General features: G+C 42.9%; 1 protein-coding gene across 1 annotated transcript; it reads right to left on the bottom strand.

Moving 5' to 3' along the window:
* Window positions 1–8,963: 8,963 nt before the first annotated feature.
* Window positions 8,964–17,876, bottom strand: LOC310989272 (YTH domain-containing family protein 1-like). Its single transcript, XM_083976277.1, has 6 exons — window positions 17,374–17,876; window positions 16,487–16,511; window positions 14,231–14,310; window positions 12,223–13,869; window positions 12,055–12,099; window positions 8,964–11,791 (listed from the first exon to the last, which is right to left on the bottom strand). Exons 1-6 carry the CDS (start codon window positions 17,398–17,400, stop codon window positions 11,765–11,767), a joined length of 1,851 nt encoding a protein of 616 aa, XP_083832403.1. The 5' UTR covers window positions 17,401–17,876; the 3' UTR covers window positions 8,964–11,764.
* Between the last annotated feature and the right edge of the window lie 378 nt (window positions 17,877–18,254).

The following is an 18,254-nucleotide window of genomic DNA, read 5'->3' as shown; positions in this document are numbered from 1 at the left end:
CATCTCAAATGGATAACTGCTAAAGGCAGTGTGTATCAAACAATTGTGTTAGGAACGGTGCTTTTGTGTTTACAACCTGAGAATGACTGTGTGTGTGTGTGTGTGTGTGTGTGTGTGTGTGTGTGTGTGTGTGTGTGTGTGTGTGTGTGTGTGTGTGTGTGTGTGTGTGTGTGTGTGTGTGTGTGTGTGTGTGTGTGTGTGTGTGTGTGTGTGTGTGTCATATAGTGGCGTCCATCTCTCAACACACATGTAGTGCATCTTTTCTAATTGATAAACAATGACATATTGGAGGTCTGTCAGGGAACACAAATCTTTTTTTTTTCTTTTTTTTGTTGCATTATTTCTATGTGGGTGTGTGTATGTCTTTATTGACGTGTGTATGAAATAACTGGTGTTTTTATTGCTTGAATGCAGCTTATTACAATGAGTGTAAAATATCCAAATGCCATAAAATATCATAAAATAAATCTAGAATTTCTAATTACATAAAAATGTCCAAGGATTAAAATACTTAAGAGATAATTTATATTCAAAAAGCCTTGTTTAACACTTAAGTTATGGCTAAGGTGCAGTGTTAGCTATAACCACTGATCAGCTATCAGCTATCGGATGGCTATGATGTATATTCATAGACTACACTACATTTTCTAGAACAAATAAGAGGTATTGTATGATTTTAAAAATAGATTTTTCTAGAGCATTTCTGCATTAATGCATTAGCTTACCTGTGACCATGATGACCACATTAGCTTTAAAAAAAAAAAAAAAAAAAAAAAAAAAAAAAGTCTGGAGCAGGTGTAACACACTGGATCCAAAGTACAGTAAAGTTTTCCTCTAACTCCCAGTTTCCAACTTCTCTCACTGTCTCTCTACTGTGTGTGTGTGCATGTGTGTGTGTGTATGTGTGGACAGGGCTTGGTAATAGCACGGTTTGATATAGGCTGGTGTTTGTTATATCTTGCCATATATTACCATTTCTCCTTGGAGGGGCCCCTTGCATTCAAATCAGCGGCCGGCTGCCTGATCGTAGAGGACAGCTTACTAGGCCCCTTGAATTGTTCACCAGGAACAATGGATTCCTTTGTCAACGTGTTTCTCTTTCTCTCCATGGACAATACTAGAGGGTCCTTCTGGCTCTCTGCACTTAAGAAATGTTTGCAAAATTACACCTCTTTATATGCCTCTCAAAACAAGTAGTGCCAGTAGAAAAGTGTGGGAGGTTTAAGGAAAAAAATGCACCGGAGATTCGTTTCTTTTCTCTTTGATAAACTTCAGTCAGTGTTTTAAAGGGAAAATGTAATGCCTTTAAGAGCAGCTTATACCATCACCTTTTTTGTTTGTTTGTGTGTGTGCGCGTGTTTTTTTTTTTTTCGTGAAGCCCCTCGCTGAGTTGAAATGCTGCAGTGTGCTAAACTGTGAGCATGGCTGAGTAAAAGAATAAAAGGAAAAGGAAATGGAAACAGAAAAAAAGGAAATACAAATATTTTCACAAAAAAAGGGAAACAGGAAAATAAAAACAACAACTTGGAACTATGAAATTCAATACTTGATTCCAAACTAACATTGAAAACGCGATCAAATCAACGCCACAAAATATGCCTTATAATGAAATGCCTGTGATCACCTGCTGGAGGTGAGTTATTTACACTCTGAGCTGCAAGTTCGGCTCCAAACTATAAACTGTGCATCTGCATAACGAGCTTATGGTGCGGAGCTGCCCACCGGGCCGCAGCGCTGACCTCTCCCTCCTCCTGATGAATAGGCCCATAAGCAGATGCCCAGCTGTGCCTATTCGGGCCTTCAACAGCATTTCGGAAATCGGTATGATTTCCCTGGGAAAGTTGGCTCTCCACACCGGGACTATTTCTCCAACATTGTCCACCATAACAACCTACCGTCGATATTGAAATCTTTATTAGGCCTATTATTTTTATTTGTATAAGTAGGAGCATTATTAGCATTGTTATTGTCATTATTATTATTATTAGTCAATATTTTAAATGCATTTTGATTTTATTTCCCACAGGTGAAGAGCTATATAGATACAAGAAAAAGCGATGAACTGTTTGTTTGCATACGTGTTCTTTACAGGTGAATGAAGCAGCATCAAGGTTGCAACTTTAGGTTTAAATTATAATAATAATAATAAAAACTATTGTCTTCATTTTTTCACCCTATATTTAAATTCCCTCCTGGTGTTATTTGAGCTCGAGTCACTGCCCCGAGGTCTTGTGTAATTTATTCTTTATTTTAAAAAGGCACATATGCACTGCTTTAAATGTAGCATAAACTATAAATATAAACTGCCCAACTTCCATGGCATATACGTAGTTGTGCATATTCTTGTTTGACACCCTGCAGCCTCTCTCTCCCTCCCTCTGTCTTTGTATGTGTTTGCACCAACTTCGCAGATTGTGGACGTGCATCCGCTGCCTTTACATGCAGGGCTAAGTTAGAAAAAAAAAGTTTTGCAGGCTGCACTGCACCTGATTTGAACATGTTATTTGAAAGGACTAACCAGGATTCACCTGCTGCAAAGAGGCTCCGCGGCTCACAGACACGGGCAGGGAGGAATTAAAGGCAACATACACATTTATTTTTGAAATGCTTTTGGTGACAACTCCACATTAAACTCCTCCGCGGCACGTTCCTTAATGAATTCAAATGCACAGGAATATTTTCCCAGCGTACCTCAAAAGCAGCTCGCACAACTGGGGCCGACTCTCCTCTCTCTTTTGTTGGGGCTATTGTGGGGGGCTGCGTGTTGGGATTGGGGGTGTAATGAGGGGGCTGCGACCCCCCGATGGGGTTGCATTTGCTGTCCAAAGACCGTTAGACAGTGGGTGAATGAATGGGGCCTGAATGTCATTGTAATGCACAGGGACAACTCCCCCTTCATTCAGCTTAAGATGTGGAGGCCGCTCAGCTCGGCAGAGGGAGAGATGTGGGGAGAAAAAGCGACTGCAATTCAACACACAATCTCGCCCTCTTTGCTTCCTCGTGCATGTGGAGAAAACACGGAGGCTGTTTCCACCAACGTTAGGGCGTCCTGCCGCTGCACTCGCGTGCGTTTTCTGCCCGGATGGAGGCCTGCGGCTGCACAAAATGGAGAGGAGATGTGACAGAGCCACAGAGTGGAGCATAGCTGGATGATACCCGCAACGACGAAGAGTAAGACACTGAACAAAGGATTGTGAGTCCAGGTCGTGGTGGATTTATCAGTGTAGGCTCTGCTATGTGTGGACAGAGGACGCTTCTGCTGCAGCAGGCCGCTCCGAAGGCTGGGTTATTATATTTTCTCATTTTCGGCAACGGGGAGCCAATTGAGCTATAGGCCTAACAAATGACCTGCATTAGTTCATTGACTTGCATTAATGTAAATGCAGGAAGCTCGTTTTGAGATGTAGATTGCGACGGAGGCTGAGATGAGACAATAGACGTGCCTATTAAAATAGTTAATAATTGCATTTGTTTGAAAAAAGACCACATTTGCGATTCTATAGGCTCCGTTATGAGAGTAAAAGGGCAGCGGTTTCATCTATACACCGCTGACGGTCCCTCCTCTCTGTCTCTTTGTTCAGCCAACAGTGGGAGGTAGACACAAGCTGCAGAGGGAGGGAGAAACATTTGAAAATCCAATGACATTTTCTTCCGGGACACAAATCAATATATTCCTGCAGGATTTTATATTGGGTGGCGTTTAAATGCATCATATGAATACATGTAGATTTGTAGTGGAGCTGATAACAATACGTATTACTTGAGGAAAAATAATGATTTAAAAATAAATAAATAAAATAGCCTATAGTTTCTGAGCTGCAGACCAGGGGACCACGCGTTTTGGGTCAACTTGCACCATATAATTAAATAGATTAATACCCTTAAAAAAACGGAGCACGAGCCTCGATTAGTTTAATGGGGAGTATTTACAATTCTCTTTGAAATACTTGAATTCAGTAACGGGACATGGAGGCAACAAGCAAAAAAAAAAAAAACCATTTGCTTTGTAGGCTATATTTCTGAAATATAACCAGAGATCTATTTAGATTAGTTGGGAAAATGTTAGGTCTAATAGGTCCTAAAACCAAAAAAAATGGGCTGAGCACCTATGAAGTCAACATCTGTAACAAAATCCATTTTATAGGCCAAACTCAGAGCTCCACAGCCGGACTCTGTATTTACTACCATTTACATTACAATCACTTATGCTGTAGGAATTTTCCTCCAGCAGTGGCGCATAGGATCCAGGGCATAATGTGTAGTCTGTATCTTATATGCACGACATACAAATAGCCAAAGTATTTCTCTATCTTCACCTTCAGTGCAAAACTATACAGGGATGCACACTGCTGCAGCATGTGGTATTAATCCTGACCATCTGAGATTACAGGTCACAGGACTCTCTGGCAGAGATAGAGGGACACAGTTATATATGAGTGTTGTATTAAAGTGTCGTCCAAGAGGGAAAAGAGTGGCCTGCTTAGATGTGGTGAAAGGTTAATATATTTACTGCAAGTAGATGAAAACCAGTGTGTAATTTGCAGAGGTCTTCATCCACCTTTTGACAACCTACTACTTCTGGGTATAATAGAGGCCAACTGGCTGTGCGATGGGGGGGGGGGTTTTGGACGTGAGAAAAACTAGATTTTAGTGCCTTTTGGAAACTCGGTTTGCTTCACAGTGATGACAAAGTGCAGATCATGATGGAGCCCTTCATCACTTCGATGCACGCAAGTCTGCAACATTGGTGCGAGGCGGCAGCGATGAGGGCGCTGGACATGCACCTGTCTGTATGGTTGCAAGGTGCTAGTGTTCAGGTGCAGGCGAGCGACAGTGGACCTGTCGTGTTAGTTTTGACTTCTCTGCGTGCAGGGCAGGCTACATTGCATTTTTTGTTAGTAAATACCAAGCGTTGGCTGCAGCTATTATCAGCAAGACTAAACAGTAGTCTGGGCCGACGCATGCATGCATGACGCGCTGCAGAAAGTCAGGCCGGTGGTTTCAAGGACATTTGGGGCTGATGAGGATTTGGTTTTAATGGGGGGTGGGGGGGTGGTGGAGGAAGGCGGGGGGAGTTTGACTTGGGCCCCGGGCCATGACGTCATTGTGCGCCCATGTAATCCTCTTGCGCTGAAGCCCAATCAGCAGAGACTCGCAATTGTCTAGGATGGGAAGAGAGGGGCGCTCTAATCCGGGAGACAGTGGATCACACAGCCCGAAAGAGAGAGAGAAGAACGAGAGAGGGGGGCATGCATCCAGGGCTGGATTGTGCCTGAAATGGGTCAGATTAAAAAGACACGAACCGAAAGGGACCGACTGACTCTTGGTAGAGAGAGGACCTTTATGAAGACGAAGAAGCCATTTTTTCCCTCCATCTCAGACACGTGAAATCCAGCAGCAGCAGCAGCAGCAGCAGCTTTAGGGATATGCAGCTAGAGTGATGTGTGGCGCAAAGCAGAACGACCTGCTGTTTTATACCCAGTAGAGAAAAAAAAGTCCAATAGAAAACTAGTCATCTGTAGTTGTGTCAGCTGCATGAGAGGAGAGAGGAGGCATCGCGCGTTTTGTCCGAGGGCGTTGATCGTGGACAAGTCGGGGAGCTGCATCCAAGCCAAGTTAAATGGAACATACAGTACTCATCGCAGTGGGATGTAAGCCTTCAAACAAATAGCCATGTGATGTGCTGCCTTCGTTGCTTTCCATCTGTTTTCCACTCTTTGTCTTTGTGTTTTTGGGGGGTCAGGCTGTATGTTGTAATTTTTTGAACAGAAGGACAAAGCGAGAGCCTGTGTAGCTTCAGCTGTCATTCTGTGTGTACGAGGTCTAATCTGCCGGGAGATGCGTAAAGACGCACATCCACAGAATCTGAGGATAGAGGAGTGTTTGCAAATGCTATGCTAATAACAAGGTTTTTTCAGATGCAAGCTTTGCTTATTATTATGGGCTGTGTGCTGATGGGGGGGTTTAAAGCCGAGCTGTGGCGCAGTGATATCAATATTTCTTTACGTGGAATCCAAAGAGGCGCAGAAGAATGTGGCCGCGCGCATTATTGCTGGTGTAGGCTATAAATCGGCTTTAGATTTGAGTGTCTGTGTGCGCGCCTGTATGCGCGTGGTTGTGTTGCAAAATCGGCTTTAGGGTTGTGTGTGTGTGTGTGTGTGTGTGTGTGTGTGTGTGTGTGTGTGTGTGTGTGTGTGTGTGTGTGTGTGTGTGTGTGTGTGTGTGCCCGAGCGCGCGCACGGAAACGGGAACTGTAGCTACTTAAATCGCAGTCATGCAGTCTCTCGCATCCTCCTCCTTGGCGGCAGATGCTGCAGGTTTGAGCTGCTGGTGGAGGTGAGACAGGGTGAGAGAGGCTGCCGGCTCGGCTTCACTCTGCCCCCGCGAGGAAGGGTGAGAAGAAGGCGACTTCTGGAAGGAAGGAAGGAAGGAAGGAAGGAAGGGTTGTCACTCTGCGTGTTCACAGCGGACCTTGATTTAATGTCCATACAATTAAGGCACGCGGTGAATGCCAAGAGAGGAATCTACACAGCATCACGCTTTCACGTTTCTTTTCTCGTATCTGTTCTCTCCATCCCTTCACCAGGCCGCAGGCTTCAGCTCGCTGCTTTGACCCCTTATACCGGTACAGCACCAGGGGGCCTGGCTGCCAAACCACAGCAGCACCAGGGTCTCAAGCTGCTGCTGTAGCCTGCTGTCACTCAACTGCGCGTGCATGTGAGCCAGCTCGAGCGCAAGCGTGTGAATGCGTGCCTGCGTGTGTGTTGCTTGGACTGGGTGTGCGCAATGCGTACTTTAATGGGCTGTTACAGCATTAAATGAGGTTACTGTCAGTTATTAACTTCAATAACACGTCTGTAGTGAAAATCGTCGGTTTGGAGCGGCGGAGTTTGTGCGGCAGTGTAATAAAAAAAAACAAAAAAAACACAACACGCAGAAAAAAGACGCAGGTTTACGAAAACATTTGGACCTTCGCCAAGTGAGGTCAACCGGCCTAGCTCTGGCTTTGATAAAAACACAATGAGGGGACATTGAGGTGTCGTAACTGCATCTTAACTTTATTTTTCATTTGGGATTAAAGGTTCAGCTCATTTTCAAGTGCGCATTTTTTATCTCTTCGCCAGGCGTAAGGTCAGCAGCCTTCATCTCAAAGCAGGACGGTTGACCTAAATACAAAATGCCAAAATAGTGACTAATTACATTTTAAACGTTGTCTAAACCTATAGGCTACCATGGCTTTAACCATGAGCGGATGCTGCTGACGCACCGGCCACAGCCTGCAGCCTGCAGCCTCACAATTAAACAACCAAACCGCGTGAGTCTGCTGTCATGGACAAATCCACCGCTCAGTGCACATTCACGCCAAATCCATATCTGTAGGAGGAGATGCCGCAGACTCTACTGTCGATTACACTCCTTTTTTTCAAACTAAATGTTATAAAAGGCCATCACCGAGGCTCTGTAAGCTTCAGCTCAGGTTGAAATTGTTGTGCGATGTGTTAAGTTTAATAATTAAATCTAGGCCTGTAGATCCGGTCCACCACACCTTCAGTTTGTGACTGAAAGCCTGAGAGCTGAGGCCCACAGCAGAGGCTGAGGAGCTCTGAGGGAATACAAACTGACGACGGCTGCAGAGTTTAGTCAGATGGAGTCAACATATAGAAATATGAGATTCAGCGCCACCTACCGGCGACCTTCTCACAATGCACCACCGAAGCTGTAGCCCACTAAAGGCCATAGGAACTCATGGCAAGACTCAAATTAAAGACAGACACTATACAGACCAGCTACACCCTATAATAGTTTCAAATTATCCATTGTTCATTAGGTTTTAGCCACACTGGATTATATTCTTGCAGCTGATTTAAATTTAAATAAGAGGAATGGGGTGTTTTATGACAAGGCGTTGAACACTTATGTTTGAATAAACATGACTTCTACAATGAAACAATCAAAATAACCTTAACTACACAGGAAAATGTTGCAAAAGCTTCTTTCTCTCACATACTATGGCCTAGATCACAGGTTCAATGCTGGTACCTTTCATGTAAGTAGAAATATCCAGGTTCTTGGATGCTTATGTTCCTATATTTAGACAAAATGGTTCTTTAATGGAAATAACCACAGAGTGTGTAAAGTAGAGAGCTTGAATGTGATATTGTTTGTGGATGTCTCATATGGATGCTTTGCAATGACATGATAAATAAAGCCTGAGCTGAACTGATTTTCCTGCTTGTTCTTGTGATTATTTTTTGAGTCATTTTACATTGTAGATTTTTCACTACCAACATTTACATAAATGCATCATCTGCTCTTGACTATTTAAAAAAAAAAAGTTTGTTCAAAGTTTTTCTTTCCATGATATTACCACAATCTAGTGGGGTACATTTGTTCAATAGAGCCGCCCCGCTGAGCAGAGGATTATTGCGCAGCATAAAATGTTATTATACTGTATCTAACCCATCACATACATCCAAAACATGATTAAATCTCAATCTGTATTTCATGTAAGATAACTTGCATAATTTTTACTCAAGATAGCATTCTTTACTTGGTTATGTGACTCGATCATCCCACCAGCCGTGCCTCCAGATCAGGGAATCAGCACCACGGAGAGCTCCTGTCAAGGAAAGACAAGAAAATCTTTTGACAACTGTGGAACAAATGCATTTTATTGTAACCTTTACATGTCATCAGACTGATGAACGGTTGGATTATCAAACATAGGAGTTATGGGAAACATGTACATAAGGATTTTAACACCAAGGCTTCTGTTTTTAATTTTGTTTTTACAGTTAGCTGCTAAGATGTGGAAATATGTATGAAATTCAAATACCATCAACTTTCACTGCAGGCTGCAGCACTCCCATTACTGCGCTCAGATTCTTCTGTGGACCATTTGAGACTGTGGAAACGGAGGCCTGCTTTAAAGGAAAGGATTTACAGATAGATGTAGCAGCATGATGAAATAAGACAACACAAACAATTCCAGTCCGGAAAACCTTTCAGTGACATTTAAGTGCCGAGTCTGCCCTACAGAGCTTCTCCTCTTTGGATAAGGTCACTATAGGTGGCTGTTTATTTACTGGAGAATTCACGAGATCAAGACAGAGTAATTTGAATGGACAGTTTATTAAGGCTTGATTTCTTCTAGAAAGAAAAACCAAGATAGCTCTTTTGAACATGTTATTATGCCCACTACAACTGTGGTCTATAAGATAATCAATGTTTATTTAATATTTCATGTCATTAATCCTTTTGTAGTGTTGATACATATACTTTGATGGCTAGCCTGACATCCGTCTATTGCAGCAAACATCTTCTGACAGTTGTCATTAACGTGCATGTTAAGCCCTGTACTACAATCACAACCAGCTCATGCTTCCTGAGGCAAAGACGGCTGTGGCTGCGACATCGGTGGCATCCTTTAGCTTCTCACCTCCCCCTGACTCTGTCGCTGGATGGAGAGAGCAGTGTCGGTGAAGGCGAAGGCAAACATGTGAAGGGCGTTCACCGTATTGCTTGGATCAACCTAGCTAACGATTAGTGCAGGTAAAAAAAAAAAAAAAGAGAGAGATAGAGGAGAGATGGAGAAGAAAGGATCCTGTTAGAGGTCTGGTCTCTAGATTTCAAGGGGGATACACTGGCCCGGTTTAGAAACAGAAAATAAAAGAAAGAAAATATACAATGCAGCTTCACACATCTCGAAATACAGTTGTGAAGCGTACGGTTCAGACTCACACTCAAGTGACCCCCAACAAAGTGCAGTACTTCTGCCATCTCAACATTATAAAGGGGATAAAGTCCTGACAGAATCAAGATAGATCATACAGCACATACACAGTCTAACATACTCTGAAAAGACCAAACGGCTTCATGAGTCCAGGCCACATCACCTAAAAAAAAAAAAAAAAAGTCAATATCAACTGAAATACTTCAAACTGAAATTTGCGTAATGGGATCTGAATATTTGATTTGGTTACCATGAAGCTACATCAACCTTAAACTGATACACAAATAAATCAAAACAAAAAATTAGTCATATCGAGATTATGAAAGAGACAGCCATGTCTATAAGCAGCATTCCTCTCTGCAACACGGTAACCTCGCAATCCACAAAATACAGAAGTCACTATCTGAAACTAATCAAGAGAGAACCTGCTGATCTCAACCCCTCATTAACAAATAAACTGCGTTCTGGCTCCGAATGCCCTGAAACGACTGACACCACAACAGGGGGACACTGTCTTTTAAAGGACTCAACAACATCACCACTCTCACCTCACAGAGAAGCTGCAGGATGGATAATAATTTCAACATTTCCAGCAGACTCAACTATTATGCAGCTTGCCATGCATGGCACACACATCTATTAGTGACTTTGTTCTTTTAATAACCAATCATATTTTTTCCCATGAACATACCTGAAAGTACTTTACTGTATCATAGTCAATGGATTCAGTCTAGAACAAACTTTTTTTTTTTTTGCAACAACAACCAAAAAACACACAGAAACCACATTTCATTCTTATTTTTTTTCTTACTCGATAGTAAATCAGTTACATTAATTTTTAGGTTATACATTTTTAGGCTTTCTCCATGAATATATAGGCTCCTACGTTAAAGCTTAGCATTACGACCAACATGATAGACTTAGCAAAACCAAATTCAAGGAAAAAAACAAAAACAGAGGATTAAGACAGAATGATGGTGAATGGACAAATATGTGAACCCTCCCCCCATATTGTGGAACAAAAATGCACAAGCAACAATTCATTCTGAATTGATTATAAAACAATTTAAAATGGTGGATGCGACAGTTCTCTCAGACTGGGTTGCACACACAAGCAGAATCTCCTGATGAACAATACAAAAGACCCCTTCAAGACAAAACATCAAAAGAAAGCAAAGCAGAGGGGTGTGAAGGATGTTAATAGTACAATTTTTGATTTTAATGGTGAGAGTTCTGGTTGTGGAGGACACATCCGTTATTTCTTTCCCAGAGGCCTTTGCAATTCCTCCTCTGAAATATCTCGAGTCCCGTGTGACTTCACACTATCCCTGATTTCTCCAGCAGTGTCACTGTTTGAGCAGTTCTTTTGAGAAGTCACCAATAATTAGAAAAAAAAAAACGTTAAGGCTCCAGAAAACAGATTTCTGAAATGAAAATTGTCAGTAGTAAGCCAAAAAATAGAGATTTTGTTGTTTTGAATGAAAAATAGATAAACCATTGAAGTTTTATTATCGCACAGTTCCAAGTCCAACATTGCCTTTGGGATCCTCCAACCCGGTTGGCACAGTTAAAACTCTGAAGCATGGCAATGTTGCCCCCAAATGGACAAATGGGGCAGGACACATCCGTTCCTGATTGTACTGAAATATAAAGTGGCAGATTTTTTTCTCCATGGTGCAGTCAAACCCTGATTCAATTGGAAAGAGGAGGTGGGTGCAGGAGAGAGAAAACCAGTCTGGTGAGAGAAGAGTACAAGATGGAACGGGAAGAAAAATACTTAAAAAAAAGAAAAAAAAAGAACCTGAACTAAAGAGTGTGGTGGTGGCTAGGTAATACATTAAATCAGCTTGTTATCCCTGCACAAGAAGTGGGTGGTATATGGGGCAAAAAAGCACAAGTCTCGACAATGGCAGAGATTCACCAGGATTAAATAGAAAAAAAATGAAGGGCTTGGTTGCATTTTTATATTCTTCTGTCTCTTAAATCAAAAGTCCTAGTGTAACTGTTGATCAAGCCAAGGATAAATGTCCTCTATTGTTTATTCCTGTTTTGGCGCTCCTGTTTGAAAAACAGAACAAAAAAAATATCATCAGACATACAAACATTACATAACAGCACACTAAACTAAAGGACATTTTCATCAACAGAGGTCTGCATTTATCTATTTTAAGCAGTGATCAAACATTAGATTATCTAAAATCGTCATCCTCACAGTGTTAACAACATAATCAAGAGCAAGTGACTTTCAGAGGAAAATCTTTAATACTCCTGAGGGGTTTTATGACACTGACAAGAAAATATAACAGTTCTCAGTTCTTTACCTGATCCAATCGAGAGCGGTTTTGTATCTGAGGAGGTTCAAAAGTCTGTCAAAAGGAGCAAGTCAGAAAAAACAGACAACACATTAGTTTTTTAGAAATGAGGCAAAAATAATCAGTCAAATGAGAGACAGTCTAGAAAATCTAGAAATGAACACAATAATTACCCACCTTGCGGACCTCCTCCTCCTCTTCCTGCCTTTTCTCGTAATGGGAGAAGTCATCAAAGATGGAGGTGGTGTGTTTGTAGGTGGCGATGATCTTGAGCACCTGCTTGGCCTTCTCCAGAGGAACCTCCTGGGTATCGCGGGAGTTGGTCACTGGCTTGTTGTCGTTGTTTTCCAGGCGGATGTGGCGCAGTTGGCTATTAGGCACGTCCTTAACAAACAACCAGTCCACGTCAAATTTGCCCTTCCACTTGTCCTGCGCCCAAACACCAGCACTGGTGCCATAGTCCACTGGCGAACGCATCTCTGCCACGCCGCAGAAATGACCGCTGCCGTTGACACTGAACAGCAGGTACACAGGACCTTTAGCATTCATAGCCCGGAAAGCTGAGTCCAGACGCTTATTGCCATGCTCCGTGCTGCACCAGATCGAGTACTTGATGGATCGGTGGATATCGTCCTCAGAGTAGCTCTTAATGATGAAAACACGACCGTTCTTCAGGTTCCATTCAAAGTCCTTGGGATTGTAGCTGTGGGAGGCACGCAGCTTCTCCAGCACGGGGTGGGACTCTCCACCAGGTCCCTGACTGGCAGACATTTGGGGGCCAGTGTTACCACCACCAACCATACCCATCACACCACTGCCGTCTTGGCCAAGGCCACCCTGCCCGTAGCCTTGGTTGCGATTGCGTGGGGCAACCCAACGGTTCTGGGGCTGAGGGGGTTGGCTGTGGTTTTGGTAGGGCTGGGGTGGTGGCTGATGGTGCTGGTGGTGGGGAGGCTGGGGCTGTAAGGCCATAGGTTGCATCTGGGGCTGCACCAAAGACTGGGGAGGAGGGGGCTGCATCGGTCCTTGCTGCATGGGGGCTTGAGGTGGCATGGCATGAGGCAGGCCAAGAGGCTGCTGCTGCAGTGGAGCTGTGGCTACTTTAGGCACTGGGCCCTTATCCCAGGTCCCAATGTTCATGTTGTGTTTGATGGGTGGCGGGGGCAGAGCTCCCCCTGGATTGGGCATCCCTGGCTTTACCTTAGCTTTCAGCTGCTGCATTTTGGCGGGCTTGCTGGCGATGGCCGCCCAGGAGGTGGGTTTGGGAGGGGGCATGCCGATAGGCGTGGCTCCATTTCCTTGGGCTGCCACCGCCGGACCACCAATCACGGATCCCACAGCTTTGACACCTGACCCCTGGCCAGTGACATCCCCTCCGATCTTCAACCCAACCATACCCTGCTCCAGGCTGTTCATACCCGGAGCTTTGTTGAGGGTGTCACTGTGAAAGCCCGTCTGACCGTCAGGCACCAGGGTGCCCCCCAGGGAGCTGGGAGGATAGCTGTAGCTGCCACCATAGGCTGAACTTTGAGTCTGCTGGCCCTGGGAGCCACTGGTGCCCCAAGCAGAGAAGGCAGGATTCTCAGGGAAAAAGTTAAACCTGTGGGGGTAGATGCTGCTTCCCAGGCCCCCTGGCTGGCCAAACACTGATTCGTGCATGAAGTGATGGTCTCCATTACTCAAGGGTCCGTAAGGGGTGAGGTATGGAATAGGGGGGTCCCCACCTGTGGACCATGGAGCCTCACTAAGTGGGTACGGAAATCCAATGGAGGGGGCGTAGTAGCTGGACAGGTAGGGGTCGGTGATGGACTGGTAGCTGTTGTTCTAGATAAATCAAAATCAACAGAGCCATTACAGAACATTAGCAATGCCAAAAGTAGGCAATAATTCACCTTAATATAATCAGACCTTAATTCTACTGGCATACTTCACTCTAAACATAACAGGAGTTTTGCTTTATGTAATGCTTAACAGCCACAACAACACTTCTCTGGGATTAAGACATTGGTGTAATTGTTTTGTGGGCGACTGTGTACACATTTGCTTTGCCAGAAAATATCCTTACATACTATAATGTGATAATGATTTGAACGATTCTGAGTTGAGTCCTTGTCTTGTCTGTACTCTTAATATATGTTAATCATTTGGAAATACTAATTTTCAGAAGATGGAGAATGAGTTTTACCTGAGTTGATTGACCAGTGAGGTATGGCTCAAAGTCATTGTCATGGACAGTCTCCTTCTGATGTAGTGAACCATTTTGCACTGCAACAAAACAAATTCACATTATTGAAGAGAAACATTTTTAAAGGAAAGATTGCATCAGCAATTTTAGTTATCAAGTTGCACTGTGTTACCCATGCAGTCCATGCTATATTTAAAGATAACATCTGATTACCTAATGCCATTACATAAAAATATGTTTTAAATCACATTAATCCATGCTGAGATTCATTTCTTTGGTTGCATCATCAAAATAGTGCTATATAAAGAAATATTGATCTATCAAACTATATTCAATTCACAATACCAGTACTTAATCTGTCTGTCCCTATTACAAGTGCTTTTACCGGTGAGCCATGAGACAGCCCCATGGCCCAGGAGACAGCCCCATCCTGGGGGTGAATCAGTCTGTGGCCTGCTGCCAACCAGACCTGCAGGTACAAAGTAAGTCAAGACCTGCCTGTCACTCCACCCTCTCCAGTAACTGCAGTAAATCAAAGATGACTTGAACATCATAAAAAGAGAGAATTACAAAGCAATAACATCATTGTCGCCAGTCGAATGGTAATAAGGAACTGACAACATTAAATTATAATACTGTACAAGCGGGGTTAGTGGTGGGTTTGAGAAAATGGTGACATTGGAGCAACCACCTACAAATCCCAGCTGCGGATGCCTTGGCTGTGAACTACTCAGTCAGTACCTGTAGGCTTGAAAAGTTTGCAGCTGGCTTGCTCACACAGGAAGGAGGCTGTGCTCTGCTAGAAATCACTACAATCTAGAGCTAAAATTGACTAGTCAATCCATCACTTAGTTGGGCAACAGAAAATTAGTCAGCAACTATTTTTTTAAGCTGTTAATCATGAGCCATTTATTAAGTTCAAATGCCATAAGACTGCTTGTTATGGTTCATCCAGTGTAATGCTTTGCAAATTGAAAAATCTTAGACTGCTATACTCTTCAATGGACAAAACAAGAAAAGACATTAGATTTGAGGACATCAGCTTGCAGTTGAAGAATCATAATGAGCATTTTCTTGCCAACATCTGGAGCGAGCAACTAATTGATTAATAATTGACATGTTGATCAATAAAAAAAAATCATTAGCTGGAGCCCTACACAGTTTCAAGATTTATTGTGAGGACTAAAGCATAACAATGTTAAATGAAGCTTTCAAAACCTCTCAAAACTGTGTAGAAATATTACTTTTAGGAGCATCCACCTCCTTTAACTGTCAGAGGAATTATCACTGACCACTTGACTAATGAAGAAAAAGGAGGTGAACTATCTAATGCGTGCAAACCAAAAACCACCCTGTACCAGTGTGCAGGCTGAGGATTAAAACCGAACCAGTATAATTTTTCAAATTTGAGAAAACAATTGTATCATTGAATGTGGATGGAAAGTAGCATGCTTGATTATACTGCAAGTGTGGTTTGATGAATTTCTACGAGACTCCAAGCTAACCACATCCCCCATTCTCTGTGAACATGTATTTATAGATGTTTTAAGGCCATAATTCAAGTATGCGGGTGCCATCTATGCTATAGTCAAAGGACATTTTTCAATGGAATATAACTAAAGTACAGATTTAAGTGCCAATCCATTGGAGACTGCACCACCACCACGCAGAATTAACCCTGCTTAATCAAAGCAATATACTTATAACCTATCAATGTCTCTGTATCTATTCACAAAGAAATAGAGAATTACACACAATCCCCACAAACCACAGTATTGAAAATGTCACCAAATATTTCCCCACAGTGTCTAAAGGTTTATGAAATTCATCTGTCCCTTTAATAACATGGTGTACATCCAACTTCAATATGTCTCTGCACACATTTATACCACCAGTGGAACAGCTCAGTATTGTTTATCATCTGTATTCATACTTTGTTGCCCTCAGTATAATCATGATGCACTCAATTAAAATATTGAAGTAAAAGATAGTTCCTTTATGGCTTGCTATTCTGTGATAGCAAAAAGTTAATTCAGCCACATATGCCAAGATTTTGCAGTTCATGACTACAAAGTGTCAAGACTCAATATATTACACAACAAGATACAGAATATTGTGTTGTCTGACATTAATGTGTGTCAGAGCCAGCATCAGTCCACCAGAGGCTTGTGCATTTAATCGGAAAAAAAGGTAGGCCCAGACTAGATATCCAAACAACATCATCTTGAGTCAATCTTCTGTGATGCCGCAACTCACCTTTAGATGCTTGTCCCTTTGATCTCTGCTTCCAGGTTTGGACCATGAAAAGAGAGAAAAAAAAGAGCGACATGGTTACTTTCACTCGGTCTGAGATTTCACACATAGGTTGAGACTGACTACAGTCTTGTGTCTGTTTATTGAACAGAAACTCAAAGGCTACTTCCTGAAGACAGACAATGCACAACATTTACCCAACACCACCACAGTAAAAGCTGCATATACTAACAGTAAGCTACAGGTGTTACCGTCATTTATTCGGTGTGTTATATAACTATATATAAAAGGTGTACAACTTATGGTTAGCTTATCAACCAGCTAAAGCTAACTTTGCTAACTAACGTCGCCCCCTTTAAAATGGCTTTCTAAAACGCCAATGGCGTTAATGCAGCTTGTGATATAGTTAAAAACACAACAAGCTGCAAACATATGGACCAGTCTAGACATCACACAGACACCACACTTTATTAAAAAAGTTGTGATTGATTCGCAGAGTTAGTTAGTTAGATAGCTGGAGCCTCTGTGAATCTGGTAACATTAGCTTTAGGTTTCACGTCTTCACCCACAGGAGGGTGAGGAGTTGTCTGCTACGTCGAACATATAGTTTCACAAACACACAAAAAAGGCATCTGACAATAATTAGCAGTCTAACACGTTGGTTTCTTTTTTCCTTATTAGGTATCTATTTAAAAAACATTCAACCGTTTCACAGTGTATTTCTAACTCGCCATCTAGCTGCATGCACCGGCCAAGGCTAGTGGCTACAGCTAGTTAGCACTTCCGAGGAATAGCCATAGCCCAGTAGCATCGTTAGCGTTAGCATGTAGCTAAGCTCTCTCTGTCTTTCTCTTTTTCAAGGCGATATAACACACCGTCCTTCTTCCTACCTGAGGGTCAATGCTTGTGGCAGACATAATTCATTAAGCAAGTCCCTGGATTTTCACAGAGCCTGGGCTTGTGACTGGATTTTTTTTTTTTCCAAAAGCCCCCTTGATGGTTTCACAGCTCAGTTAACAGTTTAGCTATGTGGCTAACTGTGCCGCCGCTTAGCGTGTGGTGGCTATAGCTCAGCTCAGCTGTATATTATTTTCCGCTGTGGGCACGTATCCCAACTTCCACAGTTCAAGTCTTGTCGCCTCCTCGGATACTGTGTCTCTCCGAAAGCAAAGCAAGCCGCCCGGGTCCCGGTACAAGGTTTTTTTTTTCAAGTTCAAATGTTTCGTGTCGCCGACTGCACCTTTCGTGTATCTCGGTTATATTTCTATCCTCGCTCGCCTTTTTTACTTAGTATTTTTTTTATTCCACAGAGAGAGAGCGAGAGAAAGAAAGAGAGCCCTCCTCAGTTACGTTAAAGCTCTGTAGCTACACTTCCCCAATGGCTGCTGCTCCATCCGGGCTTTGAGCTGCTGCCGCTGCAGTTCACGTCGTTCCCCGCGGGGGGGTGGGGGTGAAGGTGGGGGCTAAAGTTTGAAGCATCCTTTCCATTAAAACAGACAACTGACTGTAGCTGGTGATGTCTGCGAATCAGATAATACATTGAAATACATGCACTCGGATCATAAGCACCGATAAGAGGAAGAAGTGAAGTTACTGTATAGCCTTTAAGTCTTGGGGTTTTACTGGCATTTGGTGCTATGTTCTGCAGTGTCTGTGGTATGAAGAACAGCGCCCAGGGGGCTATCACCAGACCTGACTGTGGTTTGGTGTCTGATGGGCCCCTCAGATCTGATACAGTTCAGTTCAGCACAGTGCTCATGTGAGACTTACT

This window comes from Trachurus trachurus (genome assembly GCF_905171665.1).
Source record: "Trachurus trachurus genome assembly, chromosome: 7".
NCBI lineage: Eukaryota > Metazoa > Chordata > Actinopteri > Carangiformes > Carangidae > Trachurus > Trachurus trachurus.
This window is presented reverse-complemented; position numbering and strand designations above follow the sequence as displayed.

Coding starts and splice junctions, on each gene's coding strand:
- LOC310989272 (XM_083976277.1), bottom strand. CDS start 17,400: ATGTCTGCCACAAGCATTGACCCTCAG. Junction 14,311..16,486: donor AAAGGGACAAGCATCTAAAG/GTGAGTTGCGGC, acceptor GTTTTGTTGCAG/TGCAAAATGGTTCACTACAT. Junction 11,792..12,054: donor ACCGCTCTCGATTGGATCAG/GTAAAGAACTGA, acceptor TTTTTCAAACAG/GAGCGCCAAAACAGGAATAA.